General features: G+C 39.8%; 1 protein-coding gene across 3 annotated transcripts in view; it reads right to left on the reverse strand.

Annotated features, from left to right (window-relative positions):
• Window positions 1–17,348: 17,348 nt before the first annotated feature.
• Window positions 17,349–24,243, reverse strand: part of CNOT6L (CCR4-NOT transcription complex subunit 6 like) — a 68,067-nt gene continuing 61,172 nt past the window's right edge. For all 3 annotated transcript variants that reach the window (XM_056568804.1, XM_056568802.1, XM_056568803.1), the window contains exons 9-12: window positions 23,267–23,418; window positions 22,608–22,835; window positions 21,842–22,044; window positions 17,349–20,823 (exon numbers count right to left, since the gene is read on the reverse strand). In XM_056568804.1, coding sequence (XP_056424779.1) covers window positions 20,611–20,823; window positions 21,842–22,044; window positions 22,608–22,835; window positions 23,267–23,418 — 796 coding nt within the window. In that variant the 3' untranslated portion in view covers window positions 17,349–20,610. The remainder of the gene's footprint in view (window positions 20,824–21,841; window positions 22,045–22,607; window positions 22,836–23,266; window positions 23,419–24,243) is intronic.

The raw sequence follows: 24,243 nt of genomic DNA on the forward strand, positions 1-24,243 counted from the left end.
GAGGCCATCGCATGTTGAAGGCAGCATCAACATACGATGCTTTTTTATGTCGGGGCCATCGCATAAACGGCTATCCGGCAGCGCTGACTGCTTCAGCTGCCGCCGGATAGCCGTTTACGGTGCCCCGTGAGCTCCGGTGATGTCTCTTACCTGTCCTCGGGGCTCCGGCGCGTCCTCTTCGGGATCCTCTACATCATCGGCGCTCTCCATTGTAGTCATCACGTCGCTGCGCACGCCATCCCATCATCCAATAGGAGCGGCGTGCGTAGCGACGTGATGGCAGCGACGGAGCGCGCAGATGCCGGGGAAGCAGAGGCCTTACCGAAGCGTCAGGGACACCCCGGTGACGCGGTGACAGCGACATCCCGGGCAGCGGTGACTGTCCGGAGCGGCGGGGACAGGCGAGTACAACTTCCTCTAACAGTGGTCTTCAACCTGCGGACCTCCAGATGTTGCAAAACTACAACACCCAGCATGCTGGGTGTTGTAGTTTTGCAACATCTGGAGGTCCGCAGGTTGTAGACCAGTGTCCTATACTTTACATTGCACGGATCCCTCAACATGCAATGGTTTCAACAAACGATGGTCCGTTTGGAACGGATTACCATCGTATGTTGAGGGACCACTGTATACCTAAAAATGCTTTTTGGGATTCCCCTTCATTAGATTAGGACATGACATACACTTCCAAACACATCACTTAAAAACCCTTGATTCCTGACAGAAAGGGCATAGCTAATTTCATATCCTAAAAAATAAAAAAACACACGGCCCAACAATAGGCAATCTGTAATCTATTTAGATGGCTCCTTTCATTCATAAAACCAATATAAAAGAATGCAAAGCTATATAGTTAAGAATGCAAATACCCACAAGAGTATATAGACCATAACCCATATAATGCTTTGCCCATGGTGGTCTCATCTCAGCGATCCTTACAGCCAGCAATGTGACTATATCGTTCTGGTTTTGATAATATGTGGATGAAGACACCATCTCTGGAGAACCAGAAAGGTTACGTTCCTAGCAAAACCAGATATTATGCAGCTGGAAGAAAACAGGCATCATTCCGATAGTGACTAGAGATGAGCGAACTTACAGTAAATTCGATTCGTCACAAATTTCTCGGCTCGGCAGTTGATGACTTATCCTGCATAAATGAGTTCAGCTTTCAGATGCTCTGGTGGGCTGCAAAAGGTGGATACAGTCCTAGGAAAGATTCTCCTAGGACTGTATCCACTTTTTCCAGCCCACGGGAGCACCTGAAAGCTGAACTAATTTATGCAGGAAAAGTCATCAACTGCCGAGCTGAGAAGTTCGTGACAAATCAAATTTACTGTAAATTTACTGTATCTATTTACTTACTTTCTAGAGCTCTGGATCTTGTGAAACTTCACAAATTGTCTCTCATTGCATTAATAGTGTAAGATTTCAATTTCAGAATTATCTTTCTTTTAGAAGCAGATTACGTCAGAATTTATTAAGAGTGTTCACCTCTGGGGAGATTTTAGTTAAAGCATGGGGAATGGTTAAAAAGGGGCAGTTTTCTCATATTATATGGAATTGTAATTTTATTCAAGAGTTTTGGGCCAATGTCTAAAAGAAAAAAATATATAAAAAAAAGAAAAAACAGGACTAAAATTTTTTAGAAGAGAGATTGGAGTTTTGAAGGTTATCCTGGGACAAGATATCAATATGGATTTGCTTACAAAACTTTGTGTGCTAAGATCTTAATTCTTCGGTAATAGTTATCAAATAAAGTTCCTGACTTTATGGAATAGGATTACTTGAAGCGATAATGAAACATGAACTATGTACGGCCCAAAAATCTAAGAGCGACCCTACGATATGGGAAAAATTGAATTTATAGTGAAATTGAAAAAATAAAATAAAGGGTCACCCCCCCCCCTCCCCTAACTGGAGCAAACATGGGACGAGGGGGCAAGGCGTGGGAGCGTTAAGAAGGGATGATAAATACTGGCTTTCTGTTTGAAAAGGAAACGTAAAAGAAATATTCATTAAGTTTGTTTTAAATTTATTAAGTTAGGAACGTAAAATAAATAAAAATCGGAGAACCAGTAGAATATAAATGGCACATCTCACAGTTCAGCACAATAATCCGAGTTCTACAGCAAGCACTCCATTCTAGTTGTTTCATCTTCCTTCAGCTCTACTCCTGCCTTGATTGGCCACTGTTTATGCAGATTTCCTTTCCTTTATTCTTTAGAGTTTTATAATTGGTATAGAAGCTGAAAGAAAATAGTGTGCAATATCAGGGATAACAACAATAAAAATAAAATTGATCACCTAATGAAGTACTGTATATACACCATCTGGAGTTGCAGATATCCCTTTTATCTGCATCAAACTAAATTATTGCAACAGTATATAGTGACCCCTCGACCTACGATGGCCCCGACATACGATAATTTCAACATGCGATGGCCTCTCAGAGGCCATCGCATGTTGAAGGCAGCATCAACATACGATGCTTTTTTATGTCGGGGCCATCGCATAAACGGCTATCCGGCAGCGCTGACTGCTTCAGCTGCCGCCGGATAGCCGTTTACGGTGCCCCGTGAGCTCCGGTGATGTCTCTTACCTGTCCTCGGGGCTCCGGCGCGTCCTCTTCGGGATCCTCTACATCATCGGCGCTCTCCATTGTAGTCATCACGTCGCTGCGCACGCCATCCCATCATCCAATAGGAGCGGCGTGCGTAGCGACGTGATGGCAGCGACGGAGCGCGCAGATGCCGGGGAAGCAGAGGCCTTACCGAAGCGTCAGGGACACCCCGGTGACGCGGTGACAGCGACATCCCGGGCAGCGGTGACTGTCCGGAGCGGCGGGGACAGGCGAGTACAACTTCCTCTAACAGTGGTCTTCAACCTGCGGACCTCCAGATGTTGCAAAACTACAACACCCAGCATGCTGGGTGTTGTAGTTTTGCAACATCTGGAGGTCCGCAGGTTGTAGACCAGTGTCCTATACTTTACATTGCACGGATCCCTCAACATGCAATGGTTTCAACAAACGATGGTCCGTTTGGAACGGATTACCATCGTATGTTGAGGGACCACTGTATACCTAAAAATGCTTTTTGGGATTCCCCTTCATTAGATTAGGACATGACATACACTTCCAAACACATCACTTAAAAACCCTTGATTCCTGACAGAAAGGGCATAGCTAATTTCATATCCTAAAAAATAAAAAAACACACGGCCCAACAATAGGCAATCTGTAATCTATTTAGATGGCTCCTTTCATTCATAAAACCAATATAAAAGAATGCAAAGCTATATAGTTAAGAATGCAAATACCCACAAGAGTATATAGACCATAACCCATATAATGCTTTGCCCATGGTGGTCTCATCTCAGCGATCCTTACAGCCAGCAATGTGACTATATCGTTCTGGTTTTGATAATATGTGGATGAAGACACCATCTCTGGAGAACCAGAAAGGTTACGTTCCTAGCAAAACCAGATATTATGCAGCTGGAAGAAAACAGGCATCATTCCGATAGTGACTAGAGATGAGCGAACTTACAGTAAATTCGATTCGTCACAAATTTCTCGGCTCGGCAGTTGATGACTTATCCTGCATAAATGAGTTCAGCTTTCAGATGCTCTGGTGGGCTGCAAAAGGTGGATACAGTCCTAGGAAAGATTCTCCTAGGACTGTATCCACTTTTTCCAGCCCACGGGAGCACCTGAAAGCTGAACTAATTTATGCAGGAAAAGTCATCAACTGCCGAGCTGAGAAGTTCGTGACAAATCAAATTTACTGTAAATTTACTGTATCTATTTACTTACTTTCTAGAGCTCTGGATCTTGTGAAACTTCACAAATTGTCTCTCATTGCATTAATAGTGTAAGATTTCAATTTCAGAATTATCTTTCTTTTAGAAGCAGATTACGTCAGAATTTATTAAGAGTGTTCACCTCTGGGGAGATTTTAGTTAAAGCATGGGGAATGGTTAAAAAGGGGCAGTTTTCTCATATTATATGGAATTGTAATTTTATTCAAGAGTTTTGGGCCAATGTCTAAAAGAAAAAAATATATAAAAAAAAGAAAAAACAGGACTAAAATTTTTTAGAAGAGAGATTGGAGTTTTGAAGGTTATCCTAGGACAAGATATCAATATGGATTTGCTTACAAAACTTTGTGTGCTAAGATCTTAATTCTTCGGTAATAGTTATCAAATAAAGTTCCTGACTTTATGGAATAGGATTACTTGAAGCGATAATGAAACATGAACTATGTACGGCCCAAAAATCTAAGAGCGACCCTACGATATGGGAAAAATTGAATTTATAGTGAAATTGAAAAAATAAAATAAAGGGTCACCCCCCCCCTCCCCTAACTGGAGCAAACATGGGACGAGGGGGCAAGGCGTGGGAGCGTTAAGAAGGGATGATAAATACTGGCTTTCTGTTTGAAAAGGAAACGTAAAAGAAATATTCATTAAGTTTGTTTTAAATTTATTAAGTTAGGAACGTAAAATAAATAAAAATCGGAGAACCAGTAGAATATAAATGGCACATCTCACAGTTCAGCACAATAATCCGAGTTCTACAGCAAGCACTCCATTCTAGTTGTTTCATCTTCCTTCAGCTCTACTCCTGCCTTGATTGGCCACTGTTTATGCAGATTTCCTTTCCTTTATTCTTTAGAGTTTTATAATTGGTATAGAAGCTGAAAGAAAATAGTGTGCAATATCAGGGATAACAACAATAAAAATAAAATTGATCACCTAATGAAGTACTGTATATACACCATCTGGAGTTGCAGATATCCCTTTTATCTGCATCAAACTAAATTATTGCAACAGTATATAGTGACCCCTCGACCTACGATGGCCCCGACATACGATAATTTCAACATGCGATGGCCTCTCAGAGGCCATCGCATGTTGAAGGCAGCATCAACATACGATGCTTTTTTATGTCGGGGCCATCGCATAAACGGCTATCCGGCAGCGCTGACTGCTTCAGCTGCCGCCGGATAGCCGTTTACGGTGCCCCGTGAGCTCCGGTGATGTCTCTTACCTGTCCTCGGGGCTCCGGCGCGTCCTCTTCGGGATCCTCTACATCATCGGCGCTCTCCATTGTAGTCATCACGTCGCTGCGCACGCCATCCCATCATCCAATAGGAGCGGCGTGCGTAGCGACGTGATGGCAGCGACGGAGCGCGCAGATGCCGGGGAAGCAGAGGCCTTACCGAAGCGTCAGGGACACCCCGGTGACGCGGTGACAGCGACATCCCGGGCAGCGGTGACTGTCCGGAGCGGCGGGGACAGGCGAGTACAACTTCCTCTAACAGTGGTCTTCAACCTGCGGACCTCCAGATGTTGCAAAACTACAACACCCAGCATGCTGGGTGTTGTAGTTTTGCAACATCTGGAGGTCCGCAGGTTGTAGACCAGTGTCCTATACTTTACATTGCACGGATCCCTCAACATGCAATGGTTTCAACAAACGATGGTCCGTTTGGAACGGATTACCATCGTATGTTGAGGGACCACTGTATACCTAAAAATGCTTTTTGGGATTCCCCTTCATTAGATTAGGACATGACATACACTTCCAAACACATCACTTAAAAACCCTTGATTCCTGACAGAAAGGGCATAGCTAATTTCATATCCTAAAAAATAAAAAAACACACGGCCCAACAATAGGCAATCTGTAATCTATTTAGATGGCTCCTTTCATTCATAAAACCAATATAAAAGAATGCAAAGCTATATAGTTAAGAATGCAAATACCCACAAGAGTATATAGACCATAACCCATATAATGCTTTGCCCATGGTGGTCTCATCTCAGCGATCCTTACAGCCAGCAATGTGACTATATCGTTCTGGTTTTGATAATATGTGGATGAAGACACCATCTCTGGAGAACCAGAAAGGTTACGTTCCTAGCAAAACCAGATATTATGCAGCTGGAAGAAAACAGGCATCATTCCGATAGTGACTAGAGATGAGCGAACTTACAGTAAATTCGATTCGTCACAAATTTCTCGGCTCGGCAGTTGATGACTTATCCTGCATAAATGAGTTCAGCTTTCAGATGCTCTGGTGGGCTGCAAAAGGTGGATACAGTCCTAGGAAAGATTCTCCTAGGACTGTATCCACTTTTTCCAGCCCACGGGAGCACCTGAAAGCTGAACTAATTTATGCAGGAAAAGTCATCAACTGCCGAGCTGAGAAGTTCGTGACAAATCAAATTTACTGTAAATTTACTGTATCTATTTACTTACTTTCTAGAGCTCTGGATCTTGTGAAACTTCACAAATTGTCTCTCATTGCATTAATAGTGTAAGATTTCAATTTCAGAATTATCTTTCTTTTAGAAGCAGATTACGTCAGAATTTATTAAGAGTGTTCACCTCTGGGGAGATTTTAGTTAAAGCATGGGGAATGGTTAAAAAGGGGCAGTTTTCTCATATTATATGGAATTGTAATTTTATTCAAGAGTTTTGGGCCAATGTCTAAAAGAAAAAAATATATAAAAAAAAGAAAAAACAGGACTAAAATTTTTTAGAAGAGAGATTGGAGTTTTGAAGGTTATCCTAGGACAAGATATCAATATGGATTTGCTTACAAAACTTTGTGTGCTAAGATCTTAATTCTTCGGTAATAGTTATCAAATAAAGTTCCTGACTTTATGGAATAGGATTACTTGAAGCGATAATGAAACATGAACTATGTACGGCCCAAAAATCTAAGAGCGACCCTACGATATGGGAAAAATTGAATTTATAGTGAAATTGAAAAAATAAAATAAAGGGTCACCCCCCCCCTCCCCTAACTGGAGCAAACATGGGACGAGGGGGCAAGGCGTGGGAGCGTTAAGAAGGGATGATAAATACTGGCTTTCTGTTTGAAAAGGAAACGTAAAAGAAATATTCATTAAGTTTGTTTTAAATTTATTAAGTTAGGAACGTAAAATAAATAAAAATCGGAGAACCAGTAGAATATAAATGGCACATCTCACAGTTCAGCACAATAATCCGAGTTCTACAGCAAGCACTCCATTCTAGTTGTTTCATCTTCCTTCAGCTCTACTCCTGCCTTGATTGGCCACTGTTTATGCAGATTTCCTTTCCTTTATTCTTTAGAGTTTTATAATTGGTATAGAAGCTGAAAGAAAATAGTGTGCAATATCAGGGATAACAACAATAAAAATAAAATTGATCACCTAATGAAGTACTGTATATACACCATCTGGAGTTGCAGATATCCCTTTTATCTGCATCAAACTAAATTATTGCAACAGTATATAGTGACCCCTCGACCTACGATGGCCCCGACATACGATAATTTCAACATGCGATGGCCTCTCAGAGGCCATCGCATGTTGAAGGCAGCATCAACATACGATGCTTTTTTATGTCGGGGCCATCGCATAAACGGCTATCCGGCAGCGCTGACTGCTTCAGCTGCCGCCGGATAGCCGTTTACGGTGCCCCGTGAGCTCCGGTGATGTCTCTTACCTGTCCTCGGGGCTCCGGCGCGTCCTCTTCGGGATCCTCTACATCATCGGCGCTCTCCATTGTAGTCATCACGTCGCTGCGCACGCCATCCCATCATCCAATAGGAGCGGCGTGCGTAGCGACGTGATGGCAGCGACGGAGCGCGCAGATGCCGGGGAAGCAGAGGCCTTACCGAAGCGTCAGGGACACCCCGGTGACGCGGTGACAGCGACATCCCGGGCAGCGGTGACTGTCCGGAGCGGCGGGGACAGGCGAGTACAACTTCCTCTAACAGTGGTCTTCAACCTGCGGACCTCCAGATGTTGCAAAACTACAACACCCAGCATGCTGGGTGTTGTAGTTTTGCAACATCTGGAGGTCCGCAGGTTGTAGACCAGTGTCCTATACTTTACATTGCACGGATCCCTCAACATGCAATGGTTTCAACAAACGATGGTCCGTTTGGAACGGATTACCATCGTATGTTGAGGGACCACTGTATACCTAAAAATGCTTTTTGGGATTCCCCTTCATTAGATTAGGACATGACATACACTTCCAAACACATCACTTAAAAACCCTTGATTCCTGACAGAAAGGGCATAGCTAATTTCATATCCTAAAAAATAAAAAAACACACGGCCCAACAATAGGCAATCTGTAATCTATTTAGATGGCTCCTTTCATTCATAAAACCAATATAAAAGAATGCAAAGCTATATAGTTAAGAATGCAAATACCCACAAGAGTATATAGACCATAACCCATATAATGCTTTGCCCATGGTGGTCTCATCTCAGCGATCCTTACAGCCAGCAATGTGACTATATCGTTCTGGTTTTGATAATATGTGGATGAAGACACCATCTCTGGAGAACCAGAAAGGTTACGTTCCTAGCAAAACCAGATATTATGCAGCTGGAAGAAAACAGGCATCATTCCGATAGTGACTAGAGATGAGCGAACTTACAGTAAATTCGATTCGTCACAAATTTCTCGGCTCGGCAGTTGATGACTTATCCTGCATAAATGAGTTCAGCTTTCAGATGCTCTGGTGGGCTGCAAAAGGTGGATACATTCCTAGGAAAGATTCTCCTAGGACTGTATCCACTTTTTCCAGCCCACGGGAGCACCTGAAAGCTGAACTAATTTATGCAGGAAAAGTCATCAACTGCCGAGCGGAGAAGTTTGTGACGAATCGAATTTACTGTAAGTTCGCTCATCTCTAATAGTGACTGATGCTGTCAGATAACTGAGAATTAAAAAAAAAAGGTACAATCAATTAAGCTTAAGTTTGGCAATATGTTTATTTCATGAGCAAATATTGACTCCATATCCAAATATGCTTTTTTCTCCCCTTCATGTTCCATAATGTCCTGAATATAGCAATGCCCTATCCTGCCATGAATTAGGGAATCAAGCGTATTTAAACAAGGTGTTTAATCCCAAAACACAGTTAGATCTATATATTTCAAAAAAATATATAGAAGCATAGAAGACTCCTTTAACCCCCCCTCAAGGACCAGGCCCATTTTGGCCGAAGGGCCAGACTAATTTTATTTTAGCATTTTCACTTTTTCCTCCTCGCTTTCTAAAAGTCATAACTCTGTTATATTTCCATCCACAGACCCATATGAGGGCTTGTTTTTTGCATCACCAGTTGTTCTTTGTAATTACATCACTTATTTTACCATAAAGTGTACGGCGCAACCAAACAATTATTATTTATGTGGGAAAATTGAAAAGAAAATTGCAATTTAGCAAATTGTGGGAGGTTTTGTTTTCACGCTGTACACTTTACAGTAAAAAAAAATGCATGTTTTCTTTATTCTGTGGGTCAATACAATTAAAATGATACCCATGATCTATGCTTTTCTATAATTGTACCTCTAAAACAAAAAAATCTCAAACTTTAAACAAAATTTGTATGTTTAAAATTGCCCTATTTTGACCACCTATAACTTTCAAATTTTTCCTTAGATGGGGCGGTATAAGGGCCGTGATCTGTAGTTTTTATCGGTACCACATTTGCTTAGGTTTAACTTTTTATAATTTTTGGGGGGGAATAAAATGTGACAAAAAAACTGCAATTTTGGACCTTTTTTATTTTTGTACGTTTAAGTCGTTCACCATATGGGATGATTAACAATATATTTTAATAGTTTAGACCTTTACGCACGCGGCAATTCCAAATATGTGCATTTATCATTTTTTTCACACTTTTTTGGGGGGGGGGGGTAAAATGAGAAAAACAGACGTTTTACCTTTTTATTGGGGAGGGGATTTTTCAAATTTTTACACTTTCAATTTTTTTTTTACACTTTAATAGTCCCCATTTATAGCAATCATTTGATTGCTAATACTGTTCAGTGCTATGCGTAGGGCGAGCATAGCACTGATCAGTGTTATCAGTGATCTTTTGCTCTGGTCTGCTCGATCTCAGACCAGAGCAGAAGACCCCGGGAGACAGCCGGAGCCAAGTGAGGGGACCTCCGGTTGCCATGCTGGATGATCGGATGCCCGCGGCAGCGCTGCGGGCGATCCGATCATCCATTTAAAGTACCGCACTGCCGCGATCACAGCATCTGAGGGTTAATGGCGGATATCCGTGCGATCGCTGATGTGCGCCATTACCGGCGGGTCCGTGGCTGCTGATAGCAGCAGGGACCTGCCACGCATGATGCAAACACCGGTCTGGTGCTCACGGTCATGGCAGAGCGTAAATGTACGCAATTGTGCGTTAAGTACCACGGCACCATGACTTACATTTACATCCATTGTCGTTAAGGGTTTAAGCATTTTGGTATACTTACCTGCTTTTATTTGAGCATTTATAATTAGTATAGAGATATTAGCCCAAGCATATTCTCATTATATGTTTATGGTTTAGCCTTTATGCTACATGACTGATATTGTTTCAAGTTAAAGATTGTTTGTAACACTCCTCACTAGGATAAATGTGGCTTTGCACAATAAAACTAACCAAAAATATATTCTCTCAAAAATACAATAAAGTAGGAAAGTAGGTCTCAACTCGCGTGAATTTTAGCATTTCAATTTGCTATGTGGATGGAGCCATAGACAGCTTCCATATATTAGGATAGTGCCAGTGCGATTCTACTCCTTTGTACTTGTGCTGGCATTTTAGCTCTATTCCAAAAGGAAGACTTTTTAACACACTATTTACACTTCCAACCACCCTTTTCTGTGGTCAGTTGTAAGCTTAAAAGGCGGAAGCTGCATGCTTAAAAGTACTCTAGTGCTGACTATTCCTCCTGTGCCCAGGCTGAGAAAAAAAGAAAAACTTTTTCACCTTCCTGTGTTCCCCCGTCCTCCAGTCCCATTTTCTGCCTTCTTCCTGTGCACGTATCGTCACACGGCGCTCAGCCTATCACTGGCCGAGGCAGGACATTGCTGTGGCCGGTGATAGGCGGAGTGTCGTGTAACGATCCGTGCACATGGAAGAAGGAAGAAGACTGGACCGGTGGACATATCACATGTAGCAGCGCTCTGGGGGAATGCAGGAAGGTGAGTGAAAGTTTTGCTTTTTATTTTTTTTCAGCCCAGGCAGAAGGGAAGAGGAATAGTTGGCACTAGAGTATTCCTTTAAGTGTAGCTAGATTTGTTTCTATGAGAAGTACAATGGGTAAAAATATGGAATACAATAATGAAAAGAAAAAAAAAAAAAAAAAAAAGGTCCTTGCACCTGATTCTAGGGTTAAACCACTACACCACAAAGCAGCATGAATACACGCAAGCCTAGCAGCAGTTAACCCCCCAATGGAAAGCCAGTAGAATGTACATTGCCTGGAAAACAGTTTTGAGCAGGAATAAACTAGAACTCCTTTTATTGTCTGTTTCTTTTCAGTGTGCCAATTTCAGTGCATGGAGCATTAGGGTGGTGTTACCCAGTCCACACTTGTAGACTGGGATCCCACAATATTCATGTTGCCTCACACAGGGATATTGTGGGACAGTCCACCATATACATGGCCTTGTCAGTTACATAGACCAAGTTGTTTAACTGCAAATTGAGCCCTCATGGGCCCTTTAAAGATTCTGTATACAATGTGATCTCTGGAATATTAAGCATCCACTATTTAAAATTCTGTCTGTGTAGTCAAAAATAGTAACAACCATATTCAAGAAATCTTTGATAAATGAGGGTCCAGTACACATGACGTACACCCAGGCAAACTAGGACGGGGTTGGGACGACTGTTGACCAAGAAAATGTTAAGTTCCCAATATATTTTTTTTAATTACCTTAGCAAATATATAAAAGTTAAATGCCTCACTGTGTACAAAATATAAAAAAATTGAATGCATACTTACCTCTCACTGCTCCTGCTGTTAGAGCTTATGGCCCTGGCTTTAAACCTGTTCTGCCAGCTCCCGTGACATCCCATGCTTTCCCATCCAAACTCTAAGTGGCTAAGTGGAGAGATCAGCAGAAGCTGGCAGAATGGGGGTGCAGCGAAGACCTGAATATCTTACACCGGGTGAACATGTGCCCTATTTTAATGCATGGGATCCAGTAAACAGTTTTATATATATTTGTGTGGAAAACCACAGGTAGCTTAATTTTGTAGCATTAAACAAAAAAATATATATAAATAAAACAAAAATAAACAAAACAAAAGTACACTGCTCAAAAAAATTTAAGGGAACACTAAGATAACATCCTAGATCTGAATTAACTAATCATATGAAATACATTTTTCTTTACATAGTTGAATGTGCTGACAACAAAATCACAAATTATCAATGGAAATCAAATTTATCAACCCATGGAGGTCTGGATATGGAGTCGCACTCAAGATCAAAGTGGAAAACCACACTACAGGCTGATCCAACTTTGAGGTCATGTCCTTAAAACAAGTCAAAATGAGGTTCAGTAGTGTGTGTGGCCTCCACGTGCCCATATGACCTCCCTACAATGCCTGGGCATTCTCCTGATGAAGTGGCGGATGGTCTCCTGAGGGATCTTCGCCGAGACCTGCACAAAAGCTGCCAGACACGATGTCCCAGATGTGCTCAATCTGATGCATTCAGGTCTGGGGAGACGGCCAGACGATAGCAACAATACCTTCCTCTTGCAGGAACTGCTGACACTCCAGCCAGATGAGGTCTAGCATAGTCTTGCATAAGGAGGACCCCAGTGTTAACCGCACCAGCATATGGACTCACAAGGGGTCTGAGGATCTCAGTACTTAATGGCAGTCAGACTACCTCTGGCAAGCACATGCAGGGCTATGCGTCCTCCCCAAAGAAATGCCACCCCACACCATTACTGACCCACTGCCAAACCGGTCATGCTGAAGGATGTAGCAGGCAGCAGAATGTTCTCCACGGTGTCCCCAGACTGTCACATGTGCTCAGTGTGAACCTTTTATCTGCGACGAGTACAGGGCGCCAGTGGCGAATTTGTCACTGTGTTCTCTGGCAGATGCCAAATGTCCTGCACGGTGTTGGGCTGTAAGCACAACCCCCACCTGTGGATGTCGGGCCCTCAACACCCTCATGGAGTCTGTTTCTGACCGTTTGAGTGGACACATCCACATTTGTGGCCTGCTGGAGGTCATTTTGCAGGGATCCGACAGTGCTCCTCCTTGCACAAAGGCGGCAGTAGCAATCCTGCTGCTGGGTTGTTGCCCTCCTACGGCATCCTCCACGTCTCCTAGTAGCGCCTCCATGCTCTGGACACTACGTTGACAGACACAGCAAACCTTCCTGCCACAGCTTGCATTGATGTGCCATCCTGTATGAGCTGCACTACCTGAGCTACTTGTGTGGGTTGTAGACTCAGTCTCATGCTACCACTAGAGTGAAAGCACCGCCAGCATGCAAGTGTGACCAAAACATCAGCCAGGAAGCATAGGAACTGAGAAGTGGTGTGTGGTCACCACCTGCAGATCCACTCCTTTATTGGGGGTGTCTTGCTAATTGCCTATAATTTCCACCTGTTGTCTGTTCCATTTGACAACAGCATGTTAAATTGATTGTCAGTGTTGCTTCCTGAGTGGACAGTGTGATTTCACAGCAGTGTGATTGACTTGGAGTTACTTTATTTTTTTGAGCAGTGTATAAATGGCAAGTTACTTTCTTCCTTATGGAGGAAAGCTAGTATGTATACCATTTTCCCCCAGTAAACATTGCCTGTCCTATAATACTCCATGTCAGCCTGGCAGTCTTGCCACAGGCATACTATCCCTTCAGACCAAAATTTTAACTGGAAATTGCAAGCAGAATCTTAGTATTTAATAGGCTACCATTTGCACAAATGAAAAGTGACACATATTCAGTTGCAAAATGGCCATTTATTGCCTACATAGATGGGGGTAAAAAAGGTACACAAGGATACAAGCAATTATTTAGCCCTATACATTATGTGTAAGCAGTACCCAATCTCCAAAATGGATAAAAGTAATTTGTCAGAAATATTGTTAGGTTCTTCAGCACCTCTCCTCTTCAGCTGCCACAGGTCTAAAAACGCAGGACAAACAGTGCAATTTTAGGCTGGATTCTGTATTGTTCACATTTGTAATAGCATGAATTTTCCAGAGCACAGCAGATTTTTATACATCAAATATTGCCCAAAATATATCAGCTATGAAGTCCCGATTGTGGTTAGACTCCTTCAAATACAAAAAAAGTTCAAAATGGCTGGTGATATTTTTTTCCCTCAGAAATACATTCGAGTACACTGCAACAAAGATTCAATGCTGTAAATTAAACTAGTTTTGCATATTTATACTGTAACAAATAAAATGCAATATGTATGCACTTTTAAATTCACGAACCTTAGACAATACTATACAAAAAATATTGAGTGGTAAGCTCAGGCACCATTTAATACATCCAATTAAGGCAGTATTAAGTCTGCCATAGGTTATATAGCAGTAATAAAATAGTGAGGGTGGCAATACAGAGAAGAAAAAAAAATACAATATTATTGCACCAGTAAGTAGTAAACCACAGTAGTTTTGTAAGCATGAATGCAAACATACTAAATTGCAATATTAACCTCAAGGAAGGTCCAAATGTACATTCCACTTTATAATTATTGTAAGTCTTGTAAAATTATTTCAATACTCGCTGGGGCAGCAGGGAGAAAAATACTTTGGAAATATTTAGACAATTTGGCTTTCAAGTAATGAAATATTTTGGCAATATAAATTATTGGAAACTTGTGCTTAATGTTAATGCAGAGGAAAAAATAAATAAAGATAAAAAAAAGGGGGGGGGGGGGGGTGAGTACCACATTTTGGCTAAGTCTGTTTACTGGTCCTGAGCTTAGCACACCAGAAGTCATCACTATTATATAACTGTAGTAGATGTTTTAATCTACTAGTGACAAAACTTGGGAAAGGAAAAGTGAAAGCTGCAGAAAAGTAAAGAGATTATGAGGGAGAGGGAGAAAGTAGGGGGGAAAAAAAAGGGGGGGGGGTCAGTGCTTTACATAAAGTCATTGTAATTTACAAGATGGTCAAAAGCAAAAAGTTTTATTTAATATAAAATAGTCTTATTGATCAAACTACTCAAGCGGGCCAATGAATGTGTATGCAGTGAGGGAATTTAAACCAAGCATAAAAATACTGAATATAGTCTTAGGTTGAATCACATCTCAAGAATGACTGCAGTGAAACCAGATTAAGTTAAGTAGTCTGATTTTTATTTTTTCCTATAGAAGTTTAGCAGAAGAATGAATGTATATATTTTACTTCAATACCTGGGTCAAAAAGTAAATGAGAGGACACCATTCATGCAAGCTCCTAAGAAACCCCTTTATTTAAAATATTATTCATGGCTGTTATGATCACTATCATTTGTAAATAAGTTTCTTTAGTTAGGTTTTATTGAAGTGTTCCACCTACCGCCAATCTCAGGGTGTAAAATTAAAGAAAAAAAAAGTATCCAACTACAAGTGCATCAATTATTAGAATACCTCTGGTATGATGGTCAGATGAGAGAGAAATATAAAAAATTTGACCCTGGAATTGTGATAGAAACTCAGCCATGAAATACAGAGACCGTGGATATGTAAAGGGTTATGGCATGCACAACAGTGTTAAAACCATAACTGAACTTTTGTAATTCCAGCTTATTTGAATGGCTATGACCTCACACATTAGAAATCGGGCAGCTACAATACATTTCTTAGAGGACTACTTAATGGAGCAATTTTGCTAAACCATTTGCTAAATGCTTTGATTTTGCTAAAGGAAATGAACACATTCTAAAAGCATATGGCAATAAGTTATGGACGTGGAAGGGCTCTAGAGTTGGAGGTGATGCTTCATGCTGCATAAAGGAATTAAGTTGACAAAGCTAAATCTTTTCTAATGATTATACAAAGCCATGAGACATAATGCTCAACGTGATAGATTGTTCAATGAAACTGCTTCGGAAACTTGAAGCAGACACTGATGTAGGTTATGGGAAGATCAATAACGAAAACCACTGTGGAAGGTAATTTTTCTCACTACTGCAATATGAAAGTGTACGCTTAGAAAAAGTAGTAATTTGTATAATGTCACTTTTACATCTACATCATATACAAGCACAAGGAAAGTGGAATCTGAGCTGGCTCAAATGCTTACAAGTGCCCCCCCAAAAATTTTTTTTTTAATGTTTTTTTTTTTTAACAGGGTTTCAGCTTTTATTGAAAAAAATTGAGCCCTGGGTGTAAAACAAAAATATATATATTTATATATATATATATATAACTCTTGGAGATGAAAGTATATCAAAAGATTTAACTGTTGTGCCAGTTGAGGATACTGTATTAAAGAATCGACAATCTTTTCACCAATTGAATACACAGAAAATAGAAAATAGCTATTTCATAAATTTTTATTACATAAAATTACTTAAAAATCATTGCCCTTCAACAAGGCCAAGATTTCTTTTTTGTTTTCTCCTTCCATAGGCAGTGCTGCTGGTTAAATCACAGAAAAACAAAAACGGATGACAAATGGGAGAGCTGACCAAGGCTTGCATGCCTGTTTCCTGGAATAAAAAGTTGCAAATTTTTGCACAAGTCTTAATGTGCGACTGTTTTGCTCACAAAAATTTTAAGGTGTTGAGATTTTTTTTTTCACTTTTATGCCAGTTTTCTGGTGGAAGCATTGATAAATTCCCCCTAAGGAGTTGAAAGAATGGAACTCTATCCATATTCCAGTAATCAGACAGGCCCTGAGGGTGCCGGAGGAAAAAAACAAAACATCTAACAGCTAGATACATTTACCAACCTTACACTTTTGGGGGGGGGAACACATTTCCGCTATTAAATGCCTAGTTCAAAGAATAAGGAGGGGATGATTATATTGCTGAAAGAAACATTTGGGTGGTGAGGTATGTCACAGACAGTTCCTTTCAATGGTGTGACTGGCATTTACAGAAGAAACAACAAAAAGTGCAGTGGGTATCCATGCGTGTGAAAGATCACATCACTAAATGAAAATATGGGATTAGGGGGACCAGTATTTAAAATCAATCTAGCAAAAAAAAAAAAAATTTATATATATATATATATATATATATATATATATATATATATATATATAATTTTTTTTTTTAATATATTGGGTCTCAAAATGGCTGGTTGAAAAGGTTATTTACAAAAACTCTGTGGCAACTAGATAATGGTTGTATAAAACAATATATGCGAGCCTGAGTAATGGTAGTACATTGGGAATTTACAGCCCTAATGCTACCAAATGACATATGTAACATTTCAAATTGAAGCAGAAGTACAGGGTAGAATAGCATTAAAGTTAGTTTAGAGGCTAGTTTACAAATCTAAGCATGACATTGACAAGGAAAAAAATAGATAAAAAAAAAAAAAAAAAAAAAAAAAAAAAAAAAGGGTTTTTACAACTTCTGCAAGAAAAAAAAAAAAAAAAAAAAGGAACATATAATCCACCACCAGAAACTGCACATTCTACTTTCTTTGAATGCAGGCTTCATATGCTTTACATGACCAAACAAAAGAAAATCAGTGCTTCTGCTTTTTACCAATGCATAATGGATTTAATGGCATTTATATGCAAGGACAACAAAAAAAAAAATACCGACAGATTTGAGTGCAAAACAAATCATGTTTCAAAAGCAAATGTATCCCTTTGACCTTAGAGGGGTCTCCAAATTGTTCCAACCTCTGGCGAAGGGGTTAAACAAAATTCATTTAAAAAAAAAAAAAAAAAAAAAAAAACATTTTATTGTTACAATTTTTACAGAGTACAATTTAATAAAAACTGGACATTGTTTCTTAATAAAAATATTCTCACTTGTTTTATTACCTCTGAATTTATAAATGTTAAAACTTTGAAGTCACAAGTAGGATATCCTAGGCCACATTAACTGCAAATAAAACATATGGAGGGCGGGCACTTTTTTGTATTTCGTTACTTTGTCCAATGCAACCATATGACAAAAAGTCATACTGAAAGTTAACTAGGCAAGGGAAATTGATCAGTCAGTCAGTATCCAGGAGGTCATTGGAAAGGAAAAAAGCAATAAGTGTAATAGCAACCTAAGACAGCGTACTGATGTGACATGATAGACATGATACAATGCATTTACTTAATCTTAAAGGAACCCATTAAAAAAAAAAAAAAATGGGCAACTGCCTCAGATAGTCAACACTGCAACAGCTAAGCATTTAAAGTTTTTAAAAAGTGGCTGGTATTAATTAAATGACTTCTATGTATGCAGTGATTTCCATCAATGTGAAGAGAAAAAAAACAAACACTACAATCAAAAATTCTCTTAAGTGACATGTTCTATCATTTCTATCAAGGACTCCAATAACCACATGTAAGGATAGGACTTAAAGTACTTTGTGCTGCTACATACATGTCACCTCTCCAAAAAGGAGCAGACTACCAAAACAGTAATCCTTTGTCTGATGCTTTACAGTTTAACAATATATACAGTACCTGAGAAGCTGTAAATGCAGATAATCTAGATGATTATTATTTTGAATAAAAAGCTTACAACAGATTTAAATGTGTTGGCGGTAACCGAATAGTTGACAAGTGGGTTTAAAATATTTTTCTAGCTGCTCTTGGGCCAACCAGAAAAAGTTAAATTGTCATCAACAGCTGACACCACCTATGCTCCACAGGAAAGCAAAACACATCAGACAAGAGTGGATAACCCCATAAAAGGAGATACATTTTTACAGAAACTATGCCATCTGGATGTGCATTTGTTTTACAGAGGAATACGGGTGGTTACACATTCAAATCTGAACTGGATTCAAAGAAACACATTTAGGCCTTGTTCAAATAGTGAAGTTTTGGTACAATTTTAAGCCAAATCTAGGAGTGGATTCTAAAAATGGGGGTGGGTGGGTCGGTGGAGATTGAGGGCAGACATGACATGCCTCTTTTTGGAACTTCAGTTGAACAAAAACCACAAATTGTGAACAAGGTCTTATAAGTGCAAGTCTAGACCACTATAAAAAAAAAAAAAAAAAAAAAAAAAAAAGGAATTTTTACTTTATTTCTTCAAATCATATGGAATGAAGTTTTTCTTTACTATGAAACATATACGGAGGCACTTCAGGAATTTAGTACAGACTGCAGTTGATATGTAACTTATGTAAAATACATAAATATCCTATAGAAACTGTACGTGGAAAAACCCACAAGCAAGAGAGGAATGTAGTCTTACTAGTGAAAAGGGGAAGTCCTGTGTTTATACCCACCAAACGGATCCAACAGTAACGCTTTCAAAAGGGTCTTTTGTTAAAAAGTTTGGATAAGACTGTCTGAGAAGTGGCCACATTGGGAGACTAAGCAATAAAGTGCATTGAGAATTTTCATTTAAAAGCAGTTTTAAAAACATAGCAGCAAGAGACAAGAAATGATGCAGTTAGAGGCCATTGAACCAGTGCAATACAATTTTTCAAAGAAAACAAAATTACCAGCAAAACTCTTTAACCCCTTCATAGCCAGGTGTCAGGGAACAACAAGTTGAAGACCTCCTTACAGGCAAGGTACATATGGGTACCAGACTAAACTACTATTTGAATTGTGAAACCTTACCAGACAGAGTTGAGTCAATATTATCTGGGGATTTAGGTGGCCAGACTTGAAAATGCAGAATTTTGGATAATTAGTCAACGGTAGCATGAGAAACCCCACAAAAAGATGTAAACTACTCCTACCGACTCCTTTTTGGCCAACTAAACTGGGATGCTAAAGGGGGGAAAAAACTGACAGCACTTTATATTTTTCCAACCAGTTGGCTCTGAAGAGAATACTGAATGTGATCAAGACTGGAAAAGCCACAAAAAAATTAAGATTTGTGGAAGATTTAAATATGGGGTAAGTAGTATCTTTGGTTACATGTTTAGACTGGCAATCTTTGTCAGGATGCTCCATAAATAATGAGAACTGCTGACATGCTGAAATATCCTGACTGATTTAAAAAGGTCAAAATACAGAATTTATTGAGGGAAAGAAGGAAAAAATAAAAAAAGTTATAATTTATAGAAAATGTAAATGCATGACGACAGATACACAGTCAATATTTGTAATTCTCTTCATAGCCATTGGCCACCGTGGGTGTTCATAAGCTACAAATAGGGGGGGGGGATTTTCAGCTCTTAAAAAAAATTCATTTTCCAATATGCATTTAAGGATTAAAGTCTGGAGAGTGTGTAGAAGCAAGATTGTGCTTTAACAGGACAGCTAAGATAGCATTTTGATGGAGTAGGGTAAAATCATTGTTGCTCATTTTTCCCTGGGACCTTATTACACAGTTGTCCTAATTTACTACTCACTGAAAAGGCAATGAACTCAAAAAAGGGAAAATAGCCTGGTATTTAGCGGTTGTCAATGGTATTCCTTACAAAAGAAAAGAAAAATGTGGGCAGAAAGAAAATAAAAAGATTAAGCTTGTTTAAAAAGTAACAAAAATACAGTTGGGGAGGAGGACCGATTCTGTACCAACTCCAATGCCAAATATTGCCTCCCTGCAATAAAATGCAGAACCACGGCTTTGACAGAAGGGAAGGAGCTGTGAAAAAGCAGCTTTAGGTTGGCCATACTTCACTCCTACAGACTCTTACAGCTGTACAGGTCCATGAGAACGATTGCCAAGCCTCAGTCAGCACTACCTCCTGCTTGGCAAATGTATCCCATTGATGAGAGGCAGAAGTGGAGGATGGAGTTCCAGCTGTGTTAACAGTGAGAAGTGGTCAGAAGGTATGTGGGGGTGAGGGCAGCCAGTGATGTTGTTCTCCGCCATCCACTGAGGATCTAAAGGCCCCAGGACGCCAAGAACATCCATGTGTGTCTTGGAGTAAAAGATGTAGTCAATGACCCCCTACAAGATAAAAATAAAAAATAAAAAATTAACAAGCATGTTTATACATCACTGACATAGGATCTTTTAGGGTACGTTCCCACCTGGCGTATTTTTCTGCATATTTGCTGCTGCTTGCTTATTTTATTTCCCATTGAAGTCAATGGGTAGGAAAATACGCAGCAGCAAATATGCAACAAAATTCGCCAGGTGGGAACGTACACCTGTTTTTACATCATGTTTTCCCTTTTTACTTTGGATGCACATGTCTCAAGAGCATAATGACCCTTGTGAAGTATCTGTTTAATTGGTACATAAGTTCCTATTCTAAAACATTAAGCTAAAGAAACAAAAAGGCATTTTGTTTTTGCTGGATAAGAATGTACAACTTGGCTCTATTTTGTCCAGCTGAATAATGGGGGAGATTTATCAAAACCTGTGCAGAGGAAGAGTGGAGCAGTTGCCCATAGCAACCAATCAGATTGCTTCTTTCATTTTCCACAGGCCTCTAAAGAGGCCTGTGGAAAATGAAAGAAGCAATCTGATTGGTTGCTATGGGCAACTGCACCACTCTTCCTCTGCACAGGTTTTGATAGATCTCCCCCAATGTGTATAAAAGTGAACACTCTGCTATACTTGGAATGGATTTGTTTTCTACTGGATTTAGACAAAGCAAGCTATATAACAAACCGAAACATTTGGCATTTACTTTATAAAATGATGGGTTAAGACATTTCAACCATTTGCTGTGGGTGATAAATCTCAATATCTGCTAAGCTTGAATGGCTGCTGAGGTATTGCAAGTAGGCTTTTGTCCTGGGCCCTTTATCCTACAATCTTATCTCTAAGCGCAACTGAAAGACTGAAAGCAGCTCTGGGAATAGCGGCACTGGATCATTCTCTTTGGAAACAAAGCTTACAGTAGGGTTGTGTAAATGTTAACGATCCCGGCATGCACCAGGTTAAGAATAGTTTACCAAAATGTGGGCATTTGAGTTTTAAGATACAAGTTTTCCAATTTTAAGAGTTTAGAACTTACTTTGAAATCAAAGGTGTAATTGGTGTAAGGCATTAAGTTGTTTTCATAGGCGCTCCTCAGTTGGAAGCCATGTGTAATTCTTCCATCCGGGGTCCCATTCTTCCCATTGCAGTTGAAGTTTGAGAGACACTCATTGTATCGAAGCTCCTTAAAGTCCTTATGATTGTCAGCTACCCCACCATTGGTCAGATATTCCACCACACCTAACGGGGATAAAAGAAGGTGTTTTATCCTGTAGTTCTAAATGTCATCTTGTACATGTTTTACAGAAGAGCATAGGGATTATTTCTTCCGGACACTTCATTTAAAGGGAACCAATCAGCATATTTTAGCATATTTAATGCTTGACAATGCATTAGATATGCCAAAATAGTTATCCTCACCATCCCCAAGGGACATTTGTGCCCCCAGGGATGGTGAAGATATTAAGTTATTAAGTCCCTCCCCCGGCCACCCGGCAAGTAGTCACCAGGGCGTGGACTTCTACTTCCCAGAAACCATTGCTTCGCATTGTTGTGGCCCCGCCCAGATTGCTTGAATGACTGCTCGCGTCATTGCTCTGCTCCCTAAGCAGACTTTATAATTTAATATCTTCACCATCCCTGGGGGTAACAAACTTCCCCCAGGGATGGTGTGGATAATGATTTTAGCATATATTACGCATTGTCAAGTGTTATATACACTAAAATCTGCTGGTTCCCTTTAGGAGAAGGGGGGGGGGGAAAAAAAAAAAAAAATCCTTTCGGAACTAGACAAAACATCTTACCTGAATCTGGCAAAGAGTTTAGATCAGCACATAACACAAAGGGGATGGAATTTGGATCAGGTGCAGGGCTGCCAGGTCTGCTTGCTGCCTTTTCTATAATGCTTTTAAGTTCAGAGACAAACATCATAGTTTGGATAAGCTTGACATCAGAATATTCTGGGTCCCAATGCATGTGGGCATTTGCTACCATAAGAAGCTGTTTATCTGCTGAATGATGAGCCTTCATGCCTGAACATTGATTTAAAAAAATAAAATAAAAAATGTAAGTTAAAACTTTTCTTTTGACTGGCTTCAATAGCCGATCTGCATGTGTAAAAAAAAAAAAAAAAAAATATGTTATTCATTTTTTTAAATTACATTTTATTTGACCATAAAATATCCATAAAATTATGCACAGAAAAGAACAATTTTCCATAATACATCCAAACCAGAATTAATTAAAACAATTAAAATGCAAATTTACAGGAGGGCGTACTTTTTTTTTAAAGTAGTCCCAGTTTGCAATTACAAAAGGTTATAACACTGCCTTCTGGGAAAATACACCAAGCTTCCACCATGTTAATCATCTCACAAAAGTTGAAACACTGAATTCTAGTTACTGAAGTTTGTAAATCCAGTGCTACATGAGGTTAGAAGACTCCTGCCTGTAATATACATACCTCCCCCAGGGAGATCTTTGTGGACTTCTAGCAAAACAGACACACCAATATTATCCTTTGTCATAACCCTGTTCAGCATAGCTTCTGACCCCTCAGAGTTAGCCATGGCTACCTGGTTGAATTCCACGGTATGTTTTGCGACCAGGGAAAACCTTAAAAAAAAAAAAAAAAAAAAAAAGTTACAAAAGACCAGTTTTATTTCATTTCTGCACTTTTGTTTTTTCCCCCTAACCTTCTAAAAATCAGAAAGCTTTGAAATTTAGCACCTACAGACCCATATGAGGGCTTATTTTTTGTGCCACCAATTGTACTTTGTAATGACCGCAATAATTTCTCTACAAAATTTACAGTGAAACCAGAAGAAAAAAAAAATCTTTGTAGGGCAGAATTAGAATTTTTTCAAATTTGTTTTTTTTGGGGGGGGGGGGGGGGGGCTTCCGATTCCATGCTGTGCACTTTTTGGTATTTCGGTGGCAGATCCCCAAAATAGGCCTCAAATTCGCATAGCGTTCTCTCACTTCAGAGCCCTGTCGTATTTCAAGGCAACAGTTTAGTGCCACATATGGGGTATTTCTGTACTCTGGAGAAATTGCACTACAAATTTTTTTTTTTTGGGGGGGGGGGGGGGCTTGGGTGGACTTTCTCCTTTTATCCCTTATGAAAAGGTAAAGTTGGGGTCTACACCAGCAAGTTACAGTAAAAAAATGACATTTTTTTACACTAACATGCTGATGTTGCCCCATACTTTTCATTTTCACGAGTGGTAAAAGGGCAAAAAGACCCCCAAAATTTGTAGCGCAATTTCTTCTGAGTACAGAACTACCCCATATGTAGGTGTAAAGTGATCTGCGGGTGCACAACATTGCTCAGACGTGAGAGCGCACCATATACATTTGAGGTCTAAATTGGTGATTTGCACAGGGGTGGTTGATTTCGTTACAGTTCTGACAAACGAGAAATAATACCCACATGTGACC

This window comes from Hyla sarda, chromosome 1 (assembly GCF_029499605.1).
Source record: "Hyla sarda isolate aHylSar1 chromosome 1, aHylSar1.hap1, whole genome shotgun sequence".
NCBI lineage: Eukaryota > Metazoa > Chordata > Amphibia > Anura > Hylidae > Hyla > Hyla sarda.